At 58.5% G+C, this 17,731-nt stretch overlaps 1 protein-coding gene across 2 annotated transcripts in view; it reads left to right on the plus strand.

The window, feature by feature from the left end:
* LOC121275077 (histone deacetylase 4-like) overlaps window positions 1-17,731 on the plus strand; it is a 252,384-nt gene that overhangs the window by 228,195 nt on the left and 6,458 nt on the right. For both annotated transcript variants that reach the window (XM_041182481.1, XM_041182482.1), the window contains 2 exons: window positions 934-1,052; window positions 2,421-2,554. In XM_041182481.1, coding sequence (XP_041038415.1) covers window positions 934-1,052; window positions 2,421-2,554 — 253 coding nt within the window. The remainder of the gene's footprint in view (window positions 1-933; window positions 1,053-2,420; window positions 2,555-17,731) is intronic.

The raw sequence follows: 17,731 nt of genomic DNA on the forward strand, positions 1-17,731 counted from the left end.
CCATTGGGATTGTGTAGGGTGGGAGTGAACGGGCAGGGGTTGGGGTCCATTGGGATTGTGTAGGGTGGCAGTGAACGGGAAGGGGTTTGGGTCCATTGGGATTGCGTATGGTGGGAGTGAATGGGAAAGGGTTTGGGATTGGGTTTGTGTATGGTGGGAGTGAATGGGAAGGGGTTTGGGTCCACTGAGATTGTGTACAGTGGGAGTGAACGGGAAGGGGTTTGGGTCCATTGGGATTGTGTACGGTGGGAGTGAACAGGAAGGGGTTTGGGTCCATTGAGATTGTGTACGGTAGGAGTGAACGGGAAGGGGTTTGGGTCCATTGGGATTTTGTACGGTGGGAGTGAACGGGAAGGGGTTTGGGTCCATTGAGATTGTGTACGGTGGGAGTGAATGGGAAGGGGTTTGGGTCCATTGAGATTGTGTACGGTGGGAGTGAATGGGAAGGGGTTTGGGTCCATTGGGATTGTGTACAGTGGGAGTGACCGGGAAGGGGTTTTGGTCCATTGAGATTGTGTACGGTGGGAGTGAACGGGAAGGGGTTTGGGTCCATTGAGATTGTGTACGGTGGGAGTGAATGGGAAGGGGTTTGGGTCCATTGGGATTTTGTACGGTGGGAGAGAACGGGAAGGGGTTTGGGTCCATTGAGATTGTGTACGGTGGGAGTGAATGGGAAGGGGTTTGGGTCCATCGGGATTGTGTATGGTGGGAGTGAACGGGAAGGGGTTTGGGATTGGGATTGTGTACAGTGGGAGTGAACGGGAAGGGTTTTGGCACTGGGATTGTGTGGTCTTCCTGATGTGAGATACTGGTCCTTGCGTCTCTCCGTCTCGCTAACTATTTGGGCTGTGTCTTGTTGTCATGAGGTTCCATCTGCCCCTCCTGCAGCTGCTAAAACCCCTGTTCACTGCTTGCTTTTCCATGCTCTCACAGGACAGTGGTGATGCCCATCGCACAGGAATTCGGTCCCGACGTGGTTCTCGTCTCCTCCGGCTTCGACTCTGTGGAAGGTCACTCACCTCAGCTGGGAGGGTACAAAGTGTCTGCAAAATGTGAGTCACCCTCTTCCCTCCCACCCCTTGAGGTCTCCCCTACCCCCCTCATGTCACCCTGCGGACGGCACTGCATCTCTGACCACCCTGGAGAGACGTCGGACACCCCCCACCCCCGTGGAATCTGTCTGTGGGGGTCAAAAGTCTGGAGTGCCCTGGACCTGAGATGGTTGCAACCAGGAGGGGCGTCTCCTCCTGCTCTTGGTGCAGGAGCTGGTGTGGGTGTGTGCACACCGGCGTGTGTGTGTGTGCAAGTGCATCTGTACGAGTGTGTTCACATGAGAGTGCCCTTCCTTGTGTGTGTGTATGTGTGTGCGTGTATGTGTGTGCGTGCATGCATGTGCAAGTGCGTGCACTTGCGTATGTTTGTGTGCTTGTGTTTGTGTATGTATGCGTGTGTGTGTGTGTGTGGATACAAGCACGCTCTTGTTCGCTTGAGTTGTGCTCACGTGTGCCTGTTCACACAGACGTGTGTGTTCACATACGTTTTCATACATTTGAGCTCGTGCACGTGTGCTTGTGTTTATTTGTGTTTTAGGTACGTTTTTGTTCACGTGTGCTTGTATTCCCAATGGTGTGCCTGTGTTCATGTGTGTTTCAGTTTGTTCATATGTGTGTCTTTGTACTCACCTGTGTGTTCACCCGCATCACCTTCATGTTCAAAGATGCGTGTGTTTGCACTCATATGAGTGAGTCTGTGTATTTGTTGTCATATGCCCCGTGTATGTGTGTGTTCATATGAGCATGTACATGTTTCTGCTTGTATGCTAGTGTTCACCTGTGTTAGTGTGACTGTGCACTTTTTCATGCCTGTTTTTTCACATGTTTGTTTTCATGTGTGTTTGTGACCATTTTTTTCTGACCATGCGTGTGCATTCATGTACATTTATGTTCACATGTGTTTGTGTTCATGTACATTTACGTGTGTTTGTGTTCATGTACATTTACGTTCACATGTTTGAGTTCACATGTGTTTGAGTTCACGTGTGTTTGTGTTCATGTACATTTACATTCACATGTTTGAGTTCACGTGTGTTTGAGTTCACATGTGTTTGTGTTCATGTACATTTATGTTCACATGTGTTTGTGTTCATGGACATTTACATTCACATGTTTGAGTTCACGTGTATTTGTGTTCATGTACATTTACATTCACATGTTTGTGTTCACGTGTGTTTGAGCTCACGTGTGTTTGTGTTCATGTACATTTACATTCACATGTTTGAGTTCACGTGTATTTGTGTTCATGTACATTTACATTCACATGTTTGTGTTCACGTGTGTTTGAGTTCACGTGTGTTGAGCTCACTGGACAGAGGGTGAAATACGAGGTGATTAATTTCGCGCTTCTCCCAATCCCTCCACCAGGCTTCGGACATCTGACCCGACAGCTGATGACCCTGGCTGAAGGACGGGTTGCCATGGTGTTGGAGGGTGGCCACGAGCTCACGGCTATCTGTGACGCCTCCGAGGCTTGTGTGACTGCGCTGCTGGGCAAGGAGGTAACGCCTATGACGGAGACAGAGAGAGGTGGAGGGAGAGAGAGAGAGGGGGAGGGAGAGAGAGAGAGGAAGGAGGGAGGAGAGGGAGAGGGAGAGAGAGAGAGGGGGCAGAGGTAGAGAGTGAGTGTAGGAGGGGGAGGGAGAGAGAGATTGTGTGTGGGAGGGGGACAGAGAGAGTGTGTGAGGGGGAGGGAGGGAGAGAGAGTGTGTGAGGGGGAGGGAGGGAGAGAGAGAGTGTGTGAGGGGGAAGGAGAGAGAGAGTGTGTGAGGAGGAGGGAGAGAGAGAGAGAGAGTGTGTGAGGGGGAGGGAGGGAGAGAGAGAGTGTGTGAGGGGGAGGGAGAGAAAGAGAGAGTGTGTGAGGGGGAGGGAGAGAGAGAGTGTGTGTGGGAGGGGACAGAGAGAGTGTGTGTGAGGGGGAGGGAGAGAGAGAGTGTGTAAGGGGGAGAGAGAGAGAGAGAGAGAGTGTGTGAGGGGGAGAGAGAGAGAGAGTGTGTGAGGGGGAGGGAGGGAGAGAGAGAGTGTGTGAGGGGGAAGGAGAGAGAGAGTGTGTGAGGAGGAGGGAGAGAGAGAGTGTGTAAGGGGGAGAGAGAGATAGAGTGTGAGGGGGAGGGAGAGAGAGAAAGTGTGGGAGGGGAGGGAGAGAGAAAGTGTGTGAGGGGGAGGGAGAGAGAGAGTGTGTGAGGGGGAGGGAGAGAGAGAGTGTGTGAGGGGGAGGGAGAGAGAGAGTGTGTGAGGGGGAGGGAGAGAGAGAGTGTGTAAGGGGGAGAGAGAGATAGAGTGTGAGGGGGAGGGAGAGAGAGAAAGTGTGGGAGGGGAGGGAGAGAGAGAGAGTGTGTGTGAGGGGGAGGGAGAGAGAGTGTGTGTGGGAGGGGGACAGAGAGAGTGTGTGTGAGGGGGAGAGAGAGTGTGTGGGAGGGGAGGGAGAGAGAGAGAGAGTGTGTGGGAGGGACAGAGAGAGTGTGTGGGAGGGGGACAGAGAGAGTGTGTGGGAGGTAAGGGAGAGAGAGAGTGTGTGGGAGGGGGACAGAGAGAGTGTGTGGGAGGTAAGGGAGAGAGAGAGTGTGTGGGAGAGGGAGAGAGTGTGTGTGGGAGGGGAGGGAGAGAGAGAGTGTGTGGGAGGGAGAGAGAGAGTGTGTGGGAGGGAGAGAGAGAGAGAGTGTGTGGGAGGGAGAGAGAGAGAGAGTGTGTGGGAGGGAGAGAGAGAGAGAGTGTGTGGGAGGGAGAGAGAGAGAGTGTGTGGGAGGGAGACAGAGAGAGAGTGTGTGGGAGGGGAGGGAGAGAGAGAGAGAGTGTGTGGGAGGGAGAGAGAGAGAGAGAGTGTGTGGGAGGGGAGGGAGAGAGAGAGAGAGTGTGTGGGAGGGAGAGAGAGAGAGAGTGTGTGGGAGGGAGAGAGAGAGAGAGTGTGTGGGAGGGAGAGAGAGAGAGAGTGTGTGGGAGGGAGAGAGAGAGAGAGTGTGTGGGAGGGAGAGAGAGAGTGTGTGGGATGGGGACAGAGAGAGTGAGTGTGTGGGAGGGGAGGGAGAGAGAGAGTGTGTGGGAGGGGGACAGAGAGAGAGTGTGGGAGGTAAGGGAGAGAGAGAGTGTGTGGGAGGGGGAGGGAGAGAGAGCGAGTGTGTGTGAGGGGGACAGAGAGAGTGTGTGGGAGGTAAGGGAGAGAGAGAGTGTGTGGGAGAGGGAGAGAGTGTGTGTGGGAGGGGGACAGAGAGAGAGTGTGTGGGAGGGGAGGGAGAGAGAGAGTGTGTGGGAGAGGGAGGGAGAGAGAGAGTGTGTGGGAGGGAGAGAGAGAGTGTGTGGGAGGGAGAGAGTGTGTGTGGGAGGGGGACAGAGAGAGAGTGTGTGGGAGGGAGAGAGTGTGTGTGTGAGGGGGACAGAGAGAGAGTGTGTGTGAGGGGGACAGAGAGAGAGAGTGTGTGTGGGAGGGGGACAGAGAGAGAGTGTGTGTGAGGGGGACAGAGAGAGAGTGTGTGTGAGGGGGACAGAGAGAGAGAGTGTGTGTGGGAGGGGGACAGAGAGAGTGTGTGTGAGGGGGACAGAGAGAGAGTGTGTGTGAGGGGGACAGAGAGAGAGTGTGTGTGAGGGGGACAGAGAGAGAGAGTGTGTGTGGGAGGGGGACAGAGAGAGAGTGTGTGGGAGGGAGAGAGTGTGTGTGTGAGGGGGACAGAGAGAGAGTGTGTGTGAGGGGGACAGAGAGAGAGAGTGTGTGTGGGAGGGGGACAGAGAGAGAGTGTGTGTGAGGGGGACAGAGAGAGAGAGTGTGTGTGGGAGGGGGACAGAGAGAGAGTGTGTGGGAGGGGGACAGAGAGAGAGAGTGTGTGAGGGGGACAGAGAGAGAGAGTGTGTGTGGGAGGGGGACAGAGAGAGAGTGTGTGTGAGGGGGACAGAGAGAGAGAGTGTGTGTGGGAGGGGGACAGAGAGAGTGTGTGTGAGGGGGACAGAGAGAGAGAGTGTGTGTGGGAGGGGGACAGAGAGAGAGTGTGTGGGAGGGAGACAGAGAGAGTGTGTTGGAGGGGGACAGAGAGAGTGTGTGGGAGGGGGACAGAGAGAGTGTGTGGGAGGGGGACAGAGAGAGTGTGTGGGAGGGGGACAGAGAGAGTGTGTGTGAGGGGGACAGAGAGAGAGAGTGTGTGTGGGAGGGGGACAGAGAGAGAGTGTGTGGGAGGGAGACAGAGAGAGTGTGTTGGAGGGGGACAGAGAGAGTGTGTGGGAGGGGGACAGAGAGAGTGTGTGGGAGGGGGACAGAGAGAGTGTGTGGGAGGGGGACAGAGAGAGTGTGTGGGAGGGAGAGGGAGAGAGAGAGTGTTTGGGAGGGGAGGGAGAGAGCGAGTGTGTGGGAGGGGGACAGAGAGAGTGTGTGGGAGGGGGACAGAGAGAGTGTGTGGGAGGTAAGGGAGAGAGAGAGAGAGTGTGTGAGGGGGAGGGAGAGAGAGTGTGTGTGAGGGGGACAGAGAGAGTGTGTGGGAGGGGGACAGAGAGAGTGTGTGGGAGGGGGACAGAGAGAGAGTGTGTGGGAGGGAGAGAGTGTGTGTGGGAGGGAGACAGAGAGAGAGTGTGTGGGAGGGAGACAGAGAGAGAGTGTGTGGGAGGGAGAGAGTGTGTGTGGGAGGGGGACAGAGAGAGAGTGTGTGGGAGGGGGACAGAGAGAGTGTGTGGGAGGGGGACAGAGAGAGTGTGTGGGAGGGGGACAGAGAGAGTGTGTGGGAGGGGGACAGAGAGAGTGTGTGTGAGGGGGACAGAGAGAGTGTGTGGGAGGGGGACAGAGAGAGTGTGTGTGAGGGGGAGGGAGAGAGAGAGAGTGTGTGGGAGGGGGACAGAGAGAGAGTGTGTGGGAGGGAGAGAGTGTGTGTGGGTGGGGGACAGAGAGAGTGTGTGGGAGGGGGACAGAGAGAGTGTGTGGGAGGGAGAGGGAGAGAGAGAGAGTGTGTGGGAGGGGAGGGAGAGAGCGAGTGTGTGGGAGGGGGACAGAGAGAGTGTGTGGGAGGGAGACAGAGAGAGTGTGTGGGAGGTAAGGGAGAGAGAGAGTGTGTGGGAGGGGGAGGGAGAGAGAGAGAGTGTGTGTGAGGGGGAGGGAGAGAGAGTGTGTGTGAGGGGGAGGGAGAGAGAGTGTGTGTGAGGGGGACAGAGAGAGTGTGTGGGAGGGGGACAGAGAGAGAGTGTGTGGGAGGGAGACAGAGAGAGAGTGTGTGGGAGGGAGAGAGTGTGTGTGGGAAGGAGACAGAGAGAGAGAGTGTGGGAGGGAGACAGAGAGAGTGTGTGTGAGGGGGACAGAGAGAGTGTGTGGGAGGGGGACAGAGAGAGTGTGTGGGAGGGGAGGGAGAGAGAGTGTGTGGGAGGGGAGGGAGAGAGAGAGTGTGTGTGAGGGGGACAGAGAGAGTGTGTGGGAGGTAAGGGAGAGAGAGAGTGTGTGTGGGAGGTAAGGGAGAGAGAGAGTGTGTGTGAGGGGGACAGAGAGAGTGTGTGGGAGGTAAGGGAGAGAGAGAGTGTGTGTGGGAGGTAAGGGAGAGAGAGAGTGTGTGGGAGGGGGAGGGAGAGAGAGAGTGTGTGTGAGGGGAGAGAGAGAGAGAGTGTGTGTGGGAGGGGGACAGAGAGAGAGTGTGGGAGGGGGACAGAGAGAGTGTGTGGGAGGTAAGGGAGAGAGAGAGTGTGTGGGCGGGGGACAGAGAGAGAGTGTGTGAGGGGGAGGGAGGGAGAGAGAGAGTGTGTGAGGGGGAAGGAGAGAGAGAGTGTGTGAGGAGGAGGGAGAGAGAGAGAGAGAGTGTGTGAGGGGGAGGGAGGGAGAGAGAGAGTGTGTGAGGGGGAGGGAGAGAAAGAGAGAGTGTGTGAGGGGGAGGGAGAGAGAGAGTGTGTGTGGGAGGGGGACAGAGAGAGTGTGTGTGAGGGGGAGGGAGAGAGAGAGTGTGTAAGGGGGAGAGAGAGAGAGAGAGAGAGTGTGTGAGGGGGAGAGAGAGAGAGAGTGTGTGAGGGGGAGGGAGGGAGAGAGAGAGTGTGTGAGGGGGAAGGAGAGAGAGAGTGTGTGAGGAGGAGGGAGAGAGAGAGTGTGTAAGGGGGAGAGAGAGATAGAGTGTGAGGGGGAGGGAGAGAGAGAAAGTGTGGGAGGGGAGGGAGAGAGAAAGTGTGTGAGGGGGAGGGAGAGAGAGAGTGTGTGAGGGGGAGGGAGAGAGAGAGTGTGTGAGGGGGAGGGAGAGAGAGAGTGTGTGAGGGGGAGGGAGAGAGAGAGTGTGTAAGGGGGAGAGAGAGATAGAGTGTGAGGGGGAGGGAGAGAGAGAAAGTGTGGGAGGGGAGGGAGAGAGAGAGAGTGTGTGTGAGGGGGAGGGAGAGAGAGTGTGTGTGGGAGGGGGACAGAGAGAGTGTGTGTGAGGGGGAGAGAGAGTGTGTGGGAGGGGAGGGAGAGAGAGAGTGTGTGGGAGGGACAGAGAGAGTGTGTGGGAGGGGGACAGAGAGAGTGTGTGGGAGGTAAGGGAGAGAGAGAGTGTGTGGGAGGGGGACAGAGAGAGTGTGTGGGAGGTAAGGGAGAGAGAGAGTGTGTGGGAGAGGGAGAGAGTGTGTGTGGGAGGGGAGGGAGAGAGAGAGTGTGTGGGAGGGAGAGAGAGAGTGTGTGGGAGGGAGAGAGAGAGAGAGTGTGTGGGAGGGAGAGAGAGAGAGTGTGTGGGAGGGAGACAGAGAGAGAGTGTGTGGGAGGGGAGGGAGAGAGAGAGAGAGTGTGTGGGAGGGGAGGGAGAGAGAGAGAGAGTGTGTGGGAGGGAGAGAGAGAGAGAGTGTGTGGGAGGGGAGGGAGAGAGAGAGAGAGTGTGTGGGAGGGAGAGAGAGAGAGAGTGTGTGGGAGGGAGAGAGAGAGAGAGTGTGTGGGAGGGAGAGAGAGAGAGAGTGTGTGGGAGGGAGAGAGAGAGAGAGTGTGTGGGAGGGAGAGAGAGAGAGTGTGTGGGATGGGGACAGAGAGAGTGAGTGTGTGGGAGGGGAGGGAGAGAGAGAGAGAGTGTGTGGGAGGGAGAGAGAGAGTGTGTGGGAGGGGGACAGAGAGAGTGTGTGTGAGGGGAGGGAGAGAGAGAGTGTGTGGGAGGGGGACAGAGAGAGAGTGTGGGAGGTAAGGGAGAGAGAGAGTGTGTGGGAGGGGGAGGGAGAGAGAGCGAGTGTGTGTGAGGGGGACAGAGAGAGTGTGTGGGAGGTAAGGGAGAGAGAGAGTGTGTGGGAGAGGGAGAGAGTGTGTGTGGGAGGGGGACAGAGAGAGAGTGTGTGGGAGGGGAGGGAGAGAGAGAGTGTGTGGGAGAGGGAGGGAGAGAGAGAGTGTGTGGGAGGGAGAGAGAGAGTGTGTGGGAGGGAGAGAGTGTGTGTGGGAGGGGGACAGAGAGAGAGTGTGTGGGAGGGAGAGAGTGTGTGTGTGAGGGGGACAGAGAGAGAGTGTGTGTGAGGGGGACAGAGAGAGAGAGTGTGTGTGGGAGGGGGACAGAGAGAGAGTGTGTGTGAGGGGGACAGAGAGAGAGTGTGTGTGAGGGGGACAGAGAGAGAGAGTGTGTGTGGGAGGGGGACAGAGAGAGTGTGTGTGAGGGGGACAGAGAGAGAGTGTGTGTGAGGGGGACAGAGAGAGAGTGTGTGTGAGGGGGACAGAGAGAGAGAGTGTGTGTGGGAGGGGGACAGAGAGAGAGTGTGTGGGAGGGAGAGAGTGTGTGTGTGAGGGGGACAGAGAGAGAGTGTGTGTGAGGGGGACAGAGAGAGAGAGTGTGTGTGGGAGGGGGACAGAGAGAGAGTGTGTGTGAGGGGGACAGAGAGAGAGAGTGTGTGTGGGAGGGGGACAGAGAGAGAGTGTGTGGGAGGGGGACAGAGAGAGAGAGTGTGTGAGGGGGACAGAGAGAGAGAGTGTGTGTGGGAGGGGGACAGAGAGAGAGAGTGTGTGTGGGAGGGGGACAGAGAGAGAGTGTGTGTGAGGGGGACAGAGAGAGAGAGTGTGTGTGGGAGGGGGACAGAGAGAGTGTGTGTGAGGGGGACAGAGAGAGAGAGTGTGTGTGGGAGGGGGACAGAGAGAGAGTGTGTGGGAGGGAGACAGAGAGAGTGTGTTGGAGGGGGACAGAGAGAGTGTGTGGGAGGGGGACAGAGAGAGTGTGTGGGAGGGGGACAGAGAGAGTGTGTGGGAGGGGGACAGAGAGAGTGTGTGTGAGGGGGACAGAGAGAGAGAGTGTGTGTGGGAGGGGGACAGAGAGAGAGTGTGTGGGAGGGAGACAGAGAGAGTGTGTTGGAGGGGGACAGAGAGAGTGTGTGGGAGGGGGACAGAGAGAGTGTGTGGGAGGGGGACAGAGAGAGTGTGTGGGAGGGGGACAGAGAGAGTGTGTGGGAGGGGGACAGAGAGAGTGTGTGGGAGGGAGAGAGTGTGTGTGGGAGGGAGACAGAGAGAGTGTGTTGGAGGGAGAGAGTGTGTGTGGGAGGGGAGGGAGAGAGAGAGAGTGTGTGTGAGGGGGACAGAGAGAGAGTGTGTGTGAGGGGAGGGAGAGAGAGAGTGTGTGTGAGGGGGACAGAGAGAGTGTGTGTGAGGGGGACAGAGAGAGTGTGTGTGGGAGGGAGAGAGAGAGAGAGTGTGTGTGAGGGGGACAGAGAGAGAGTGTGTGTGAGGGGAGGGAGAGAGAGAGTGTGTGGGAGGGAGGGAGAGAGAGAGTGTGTGTGAGGGGGACAGAGAGAGTGTGTGGGAGGGGGACAGAGAGAGAGTGTGTGGGAGGGGGAGGGAGAGAGAGAGAGTGTGTGGGAGGGGGACAGAGAGAGAGTGTGTGGGAGGGGGAGGGAGACAGAGAGTGTGTGGGAGGGAAGGGAGAGAGAGTGTGTGGGCGGGGGACAGAGAGAGAGTGTGTGGGAGGGAGACAGAGAGTGTGTGGGAGGGAAGGGAGAGAGAGAGAGTGTGTGGGAGGGGGACAGAGAGAGAGTGTGTGGGAGGGAGAGAGTGTGTGTGGGAGGGGGACAGAGAGAGTGTGTGGGAGGGGGACAGAGAGAGTGTGTGGGAGGGAGAGGGAGAGAGAGAGTGTTTGGGAGGGGAGGGAGAGAGCGAGTGTGTGGGAGGGGGACAGAGAGAGTGTGTGGGAGGGGGACAGAGAGAGTGTGTGGGAGGTAAGGGAGAGAGAGAGAGAGTGTGTGAGGGGGAGGGAGAGAGAGTGTGTGTGAGGGGGACAGAGAGAGTGTGTGGGAGGGGGACAGAGAGAGTGTGTGGGAGGGGGACAGAGAGAGAGTGTGTGGGAGGGAGAGAGTGTGTGTGGGAGGGAGACAGAGAGAGAGTGTGTGGGAGGGAGACAGAGAGAGAGTGTGTGGGAGGGAGAGAGTGTGTGTGGGAGGGGGACAGAGAGAGAGTGTGTGGGAGGGGGACAGAGAGAGAGTGTGTGGGAGGGAGAGAGTGTGTGTGGGAGGGAGACAGAGAGAGTGTGTTGGAGGGGGACAGAGAGTGTGTGTGGGAGGGAGACAGAGAGAGTGTGTTGGAGGGGGACAGAGAGAGAGTGTGGGAGGGGGACAGAGAGAGTGTGTGGGAGGGGGACAGAGAGAGTGTGTGGGAGGGGGACAGAGAGAGTGTGTGGGAGGGGGACAGAGAGAGTGTGTGTGAGGGGGACAGAGAGAGTGTGTGGGAGGGGGACAGAGAGAGTGTGTGTGAGGGGGAGGGAGAGAGAGAGAGTGTGTGGGAGGGGGACAGAGAGAGAGTGTGTGGGAGGGAGAGAGTGTGTGTGGGAGGGGGACAGAGAGAGTGTGTGGGAGGGGGACAGAGAGAGTGTGTGGGAGGGAGAGGGAGAGAGAGAGTGTGTGGGAGGGGAGGGAGAGAGCGAGTGTGTGGGAGGGGGACAGAGAGAGTGTGTGGGAGGGGGACAGAGAGAGTGTGTGGGAGGTAAGGGAGAGAGAGAGTGTGTGGGAGGGGGAGGGAGAGAGAGAGAGTGTGTGTGAGGGGGAGGGAGAGAGAGTGTGTGTGAGGGGGAGGGAGAGAGAGTGTGTGTGAGGGGGACAGAGAGAGTGTGTGGGAGGGGGACAGAGAGAGAGTGTGTGGGAGGGAGACAGAGAGAGAGTGTGTGGGAGGGAGAGAGTGTGTGTGGGAAGGAGACAGAGAGAGAGAGTGTGGGAGGGAGACAGAGAGAGAGTGTGTGGGAGGGAGAGAGTGTGTGTGGGAGGGAGACAGAGAGAGTGTGTGTGAGGGGGACAGAGAGAGTGTGTGGGAGGGGAGGGAGAGAGAGTGTGTGGGAGGGGGACAGAGAGAGTGTGTGGGAGGGGAGGGAGAGAGAGTGTGTGAGGGAGGGAGACAGAGAGAGTGTGTGGGAGGGGGACAGAGAGAGTGTGTGGGAGGGGAGGGAGAGAGAGAGAGTGTGTGTGAGGGGGACAGAGAGAGTGTGTGTGAGGGGGACAGAGAGAGTGTGTGGGAGGGGGACAGAGAGAGTGTGTGTGAGGGGGACAGAGAGAGTGTGTGGGAGGGGGACAGAGAGAGTGTGTGTGAGGGGGACAGAGAGAGTGTGTGTGAGGGGGACAGAGAGAGTGTGTGTGAGGGGGACAGAGAGAGTGTGTGGGAGGGGGACAGAGAGAGTGTGTGTGAGGGGGACAGAGAGAGTGTGTGGGAGGGGGACAGAGAGAGTGTGTGTGAGGGGGACAGAGAGAGTGTGTGGGAGGGGGAGGGAGAGAGAGAGTGTGTGGGAGGGGGACAGAGAGAGTGTGTGGGAGGGGGACAGAGAGAGTGTGTGGGAGGGGGACAGAGAGAGTGTGTGTGAGGGGGACAGAGAGAGTGTGTGGGAGGGGAGGGAGAGAGAGTGTGTGGGAGGGGGACAGAGAGAGTGTGTGGGAGGGGAGGGAGAGAGAGTGTGTGTGGGAGGGAGACAGAGAGAGTGTGTGGGAGGGGGACAGAGAGAGTGTGTGGGAGGGGAGGGAGAGAGAGAGAGTGTGTGTGAGGGGGACAGAGAGAGTGTGTGTGAGGGGGACAGAGAGAGTGTGTGGGAGGGGGACAGAGAGAGTGTGTGTGAGGGGGACAGAGAGAGTGTGTGTGAGGGGGACAGAGAGAGTGTGTGGGAGGGGGACAGAGAGAGTGTGTGTGAGGGGGACAGAGAGAGTGTGTGTGAGGGGGACAGAGAGAGTGTGTGGGAGGGGGACAGAGAGAGTGTGTGTGAGGGGGACAGAGAGAGTGTGTGGGAGGGAGACAGAGAGAGTGTGTGGGAGGGGAGGGAGAGAGAGAGTGTGTGTGAGGGGGACAGAGAGAGTGTGTGGGAGGTAAGGGAGAGAGAGAGTGTGTGTGGGAGGTAAGGGAGAGAGAGAGTGTGTGTGAGGGGGACAGAGAGAGTGTGTGGGAGGTAAGGGAGAGAGAGAGTGTGTGTGGGAGGTAAGGGAGAGAGAGAGTGTGTGGGAGGGGGAGGGAGAGAGAGAGTGTGTGTGAGGGGAGAGAGAGAGAGAGTGTGTGTGGGAGGGGGACAGAGAGAGAGTGTGGGAGGGGGACAGAGAGAGTGTGTGGGAGGTAAGGGAGAGAGAGAGTGTGTGGGCGGGGGACAGAGAGAGAGTGTGTGTGGGAGGGGGACAGAGAGAGTGTGTGTGAGGGGGAGGGAGAGAGAGAGAGTGTGTGGGAGGGGGACAGAGAGAGTGTGTGGGAGGGAGAGAGTGTGTGTGGGAGGGGAGGGAGAGAGCGAGTGTGTGGGAGGGGGACAGAGAGAGTGTGTGGGAGGTAAGGGAGAGAGAGAGTGTGTGTGAGGGGGAGGGAGAGAGAGAGAGTGTGTGGGAGGGGGACAGAGAGAGTGTGTGGGAGGGAGAGAGTGTGTGGGAGGTAAGGGAGAGAGAGAGTGTGTGTGAGGGGGAGGGAGAGAGAGAGAGTGTGTGTGAGGGGGACAGAGAGAGTGTGTGTGGGAGGGGAGGGAGAGAGCGAGTGTGTGTGAGGGGGACAGAGAGAGTGTGTGTGAGGTAAGGGAGAGAGAGAGTGTGTGGGAGGGGGACAGTGAGAGAGAGTGTGTGTGAGGGGGAGAGAGAGAGTGTGTGGGAGGGGGACAGAGAGAGTGTGTGAGGGGGACAGAGAGAGTGTGTGTGAGGGGGACAGAGAGAGAGTGTGTGAGGGGGACAGAGAGAGTGTGTGGGAGGGAGAGAGAGAGTGTGTGTGAGGGGGACAGAGAGAGAGTGTGTGAGGGGGACAGAGAGAGTGTGTGTGAGGGGGACAGAGAGAGAGTGTGGGAGGGAGAGAGAGAGAGTGTGTGTGAGGGGGACAGAGAGAGAGTGTGGGAGGGAGAGAGAGAGTGTGTGTGAGGGGGACAGAGAGAGAGTGTGTGAGGGGGACAGAAAGAGTGTGTGTGAGGGGGACAGAGAGAGAGTGTGTGAGGGGGACAGAGAGAGTGTGTGTGAGGGGGACAGAGAGAGAGTGTGTGAGGGGGACAGAAAGAGTGTGTGGGAGGGGGACAGAGAGAGTGTGTGGGAGGGAGAGAGAGAGTGTGTGTGAGGGGGACAGAGAGAGTGTGTGTGAGGGGGACAGAGAGAGAGTGTGTGTGAGGGGGACAGAGAGAGTGTGTGTGAGGGGGACAGAAAGAGTGTGTGTGAGGGGGACAGAGAGAGAGAGTGTGTGTGGGAGGGGGACAGAGAGAGTGTGTGGGAGGGGGACAGAGAGAGTGTGTGGGAGGGGGACAGAGAGAGTGTGTGTGAGGGGGACAGAGAGAGAGAGTGTGTGTGGGAGGGGGACAGAGAGAGTGTGTGGGAGGGGGACAGAGAGAGAGTGTGTGGGAGGGAGAGAGAGAGTGTGTGGGAGGGGAGGGAGAGAGAGAGTGTGTGTGAGGGGGACAGAGAGTGTGTGTGGGAGGGGGACAGAGAGAGTGTGTGGGAGGGGGACAGAGAGAGTGTGTGGGAGGGGGACAGAGAGAGTGTGTGGGAGGGGGACAGAGAGAGAGTGTGTGGGAGGGGGACAGAGAGAGTGTGTGTGGGAGGGAGAGGGAGAGAGTGTGTGGGAGGGGGAGGGAGAGAGTGTGTGTGGGAGGGAGAGGGAGAGAGTGTGTGGGAGGGGGAGGGAGAGAGTGTGTGGGAGGGGGAGGGAGAGAGTGTGTGGGAGGGAGAGGGAGAGAGTGTGTGGGAGGGGGAGGGAGAGAGTGTGTGGGAGGGGGAGGGAGAGAGTGTGTGGGAGGGGGAGGGAGAGAGTGTGTGGGTGTGAGGGGGACAGAGAGAGTGTGTGGGAGGGGGACAGAGAGAGTGTGTGGGAGGGGGACAGAGAGAGTGTGTGGGAGGGGAGGGAGAGAGCGAGTGTGTGTGAGAGGGACAGAGAGAGTGTGTGTGGGAGGGGGACAGAGAGAGAGTGTGGGAGGGGGACAGAGAGAGTGTGTGGGAGGGAGAGGGACAGAGAGAGTGTGTGTGAGGGGGACAGAGAGAGTGTGTGGGAGGGGGACAGAGAGAGTGTGTGGGAGGGGGACAGAGAGAGTGTGTGGGAGGGAGAGGGACAGAGAGAGTGTGTGGGAGGGGGACAGAGAGAGAGAGTGTGTGAGGGGGACAGAGAGAGTGTGTGTGAGGGGGACAGAGAGAGTGTGTGGGAGGGGGACAGAGAGAGTGTGTGTGAGGGGGACAGAGAGAGTGTGTGTGAGGGGGACAGAGAGAGTGTGTGGGAGGGGGACAGAGAGAGTGTGTGTGAGGGGGAGGGAGAGAGTGTGTGGGAGGGGGAGGGAGAGAGTGTGTGGGAGGGGGAGGGAGAGAGAGAGAGAGTGTGGGAGGGGGAGGGAGAGAGAGAGAGTGTGTGGGAGTGGGAGGGAGAGAGAGAGAGTGTGTGGGAGTGGGAGGGAGAGAGAGAGTGTGTGGGAGGGGGAGGGAGAGAGAGAGAGTGTGTGGGAGTGGGAGGGAGAGAGAGAGTGTGTGGGAGGGGGAGGGAGAGAGAGAGAGTGTGTGGGAGTGGGAGGGAGAGAGAGAGTGTGTGGGAGGGGGAGGGAGAGAGAGAGAGAGTGTGGGAGGGGGAGGGAGAGAGAGAGTGTGTGTGAGGGGGACAGAGAGAGTGTGTGGGAGGGAGAGAGAGTGTGTGTGGGAGGGAGGGAGAGAGAGTGTGTGGGAGGGGGACAGAGAGAGTGTGTGGGAGGGGGACAGAGAGAGTGTGTGTGAGGTAAGGGAGAGAGAGTGTGTGGGAGGGGGACAGAGAGAGTGTGTGGGAGGGAGAGAGAGTGTGTGTGGGAGGGAGGGAGAGAGAGTGTGTGGGAGGGGGACAGAGAGAGTGTGTGGGAGGGGGACAGAGAGAGTGTGTGTGAGGTAAGGGAGAGAGAGTGTGTGTGAGGGGGACAGAAAGAGTGTGTGGGAGGGGAGGGAGACAGAGAGAGTGTGTGGGAGGGGGAGGGAGAGAGAGTGTGTGGGAGGGGAGGGAGAGAGAGTGTGTGGGAGGGGGACAGAGAGAGTGTGTGTGAGGGGGACAGAAAGAGTGTGTGGGAGGGGAGGGAGAGAGAGAGAGTGTGTGGGAGTGAGAGGGAGAGAGAGAGTGTGGGAGGGGGACAGAGAGAGAGTGTGGGAGGGGGAGGGAGAGAGTGTGTGGGAGGGGGAGGGAGAGAGAGAGAGTGTGTGGGAGTGGGAGGGAGAGAGTGTGTGGGAGGGGGAGGGAGAGAGAGAGAGTGTGTGAGGGGGAGGGAGAGAGAGAGAGAGTGTGGGAGGAGGAGGGAGAGAGAGTGTGTGTGAGGGGGACAGAGAGAGTGTGTGTGAGGGGGACAGAGAGAGTGTGTGGGAGGGGGACAGAGAGAGTGTGTGGGAGGGGGACAGAGAGATTGTGTGGGAGGGGGACAGAGAGAGTGTGTGGGAGGGAGAGAGAGAGTGTGTGTGAGGGGGACAGAGAGAGAGTGTGTGGGAGGAGGAGGGAGAGAGAGTGTGGGAGGGGGACAGAGAGAGTGTGTGTGAGGGGGACAGAGAGAGTGTGTGGGAGGGGGACAGAGAGAGTGTGTGGGAGGGAGAGAGAGAGTGTGTGTGAGGGGGACAGAGAGAGAGTGTGTGGGAGGAGGAGGGAGAGAGAGTGTGGGAGGGGGACAGAGAGAGTGTGTGTGAGGGGGACAGAGAGAGTGTGTGGGAGGGGGACAGAGAGAGTGTGTGGGAGGGGGACAGAGAGAGAGTGTGGGAGGGGGACAGAGAGAGTGTGTGGGAGGGGGAGGGAGAGAGTGAGTGTGTGGGAGGGGGACAGAGAGAGTGTGTGGGAGGGGGACAGAGAGATTGTGTGGGAGGGGGACAGAGAGAGTGTGTGGGAGGGGGACAGAGAGAGTGTGTGGGAGGGGGACAGAGAGAGTGTGTGGGAGGGAGAGAGTGTGTGTGGGAGGGGGACAGAGAGAGTGTGTGGGAGGGGGACAGAGAGAGTGTGTGGGAGGGAGAGAGTGTGTGTGGGAGGGGGACAGAGAGAGTGTGTGGGAGGGGGACAGAGAGAGTGTGTGGGAGGGGGACAGAGAGAGTGTGTGGGAGGTAAGGGAGAGAGAGAGTGTGTGGGAGGGGGAGGGAGAGAGAGAGAGTGTGTGTGAGGGGGACAGAGAGAGTGTGTGTGAGGTAAGGGAGAGAGAGAGTGTGTGTGAGGGGGACAGAGAGAGTGTGTGTGGGAGGGTGAGGGAGAGAGTGTGTGTGAGGGGGACAGAGAGAGTGTGTGTGAGGGGGACAGAGAGAGTGTGTGTGAGGGGGACAGAGAGAGTGTGTGTGAGGTAAGGGAGAGAGAGTGTGTGTGAGGGTGAGGGAGAGAGTGTGTGTGAGGGGGACAGAGAGAGTGTGTGTGAGGGGGACAGAGAGAGTGTGTGTGAGGGGGACAGAGAGAGTGTGTGTGAGGTAAGGGAGAGAGAGTGTGTGTGAGGGGAACAGAGAGAGTGTGTGTGAGGGGGACAGAGAGAGTGTGTGTGAGGGGGACAGAAAGAGTGTGTGGGAGGGGGACAGAGAGAGAGAGTGTGTGAGGGGGACAGAGAGAGTGTGTGGGAGGGGAGGGAGAGAGAGAGAGTGTGTGGGAGGGGGAGGGAGAGAGAGTGTGTGGGAGGGGAGGGAGAGAGAGTGTGTGGGAGGGGGACAGAGAGAGTGTGTGTGAGGGGGACAGAAAGAGTGTGTGGGAGGGGAGGGAGAGAGAGAGTGTGTGGGAGGAGGACAGAGAGAGTGTGTGGGAGGGAGACAGAGAGAGTGTGTGGGAGTGAGAGGGAGAGAGAGTGTGTGTGGGAGGAGGACAGAGAGAGTGTGTGGGAGGGAGACAGAGAGAGTGTGTGGGAGTGAGAGGGAGAGAGAGAGTGTGGGAGGGGGACAGAGAGAGTGTGTGGGAGTGAGAGGGAGAGAGAGAGTGTGTGTGAGGGGAGGGAGAGAGCGAGTGTGTGCGAGGGGGACAGAGAGAGTGTGTGGGAGTGAGAGGGAGAGAGAGAGAGTGTGTGAGGGGAGGGAGAGAGCGAGTGTGTGTGAAGGGGACAGAGAGAGTGTGTGGGAGGGAGACAGAGAGAGTGTGTGGGAGGGAAGGGAGAGAGAGAGAGTGTGTGTGAAGGGGACAGAGAGAGTGTGTGGGAGGGAGACAGAGAGAGTGTGTGGGAGGGAAGGGAGAGAGAGAGAGTGTGTGTGGGAGGGAGAGAGAGAGTGTGTGGGAGGGGGAGGGAGAGAGAGAGGAGAGGGAGAGAGAGAGAGAGAGGGGGAGGGAGGAGAGGGAGAGAGATTGTGGGAAGCAGGGAGAGAGTGAGTGTAGGAGGAGGAGGGAGAGAGAGAGTGTGGGAGGGGGAGGGACAGAGAGAGTGTGTGTGAGGTAAGGGAGAGAGAGTGTGTGTGAGGGG

This window comes from Carcharodon carcharias (assembly GCF_017639515.1).
Source record: "Carcharodon carcharias isolate sCarCar2 chromosome X unlocalized genomic scaffold, sCarCar2.pri SUPER_X_unloc_11, whole genome shotgun sequence".
In the NCBI taxonomy this organism is placed as follows: Eukaryota; Metazoa; Chordata; class Chondrichthyes; order Lamniformes; family Lamnidae; genus Carcharodon; species Carcharodon carcharias.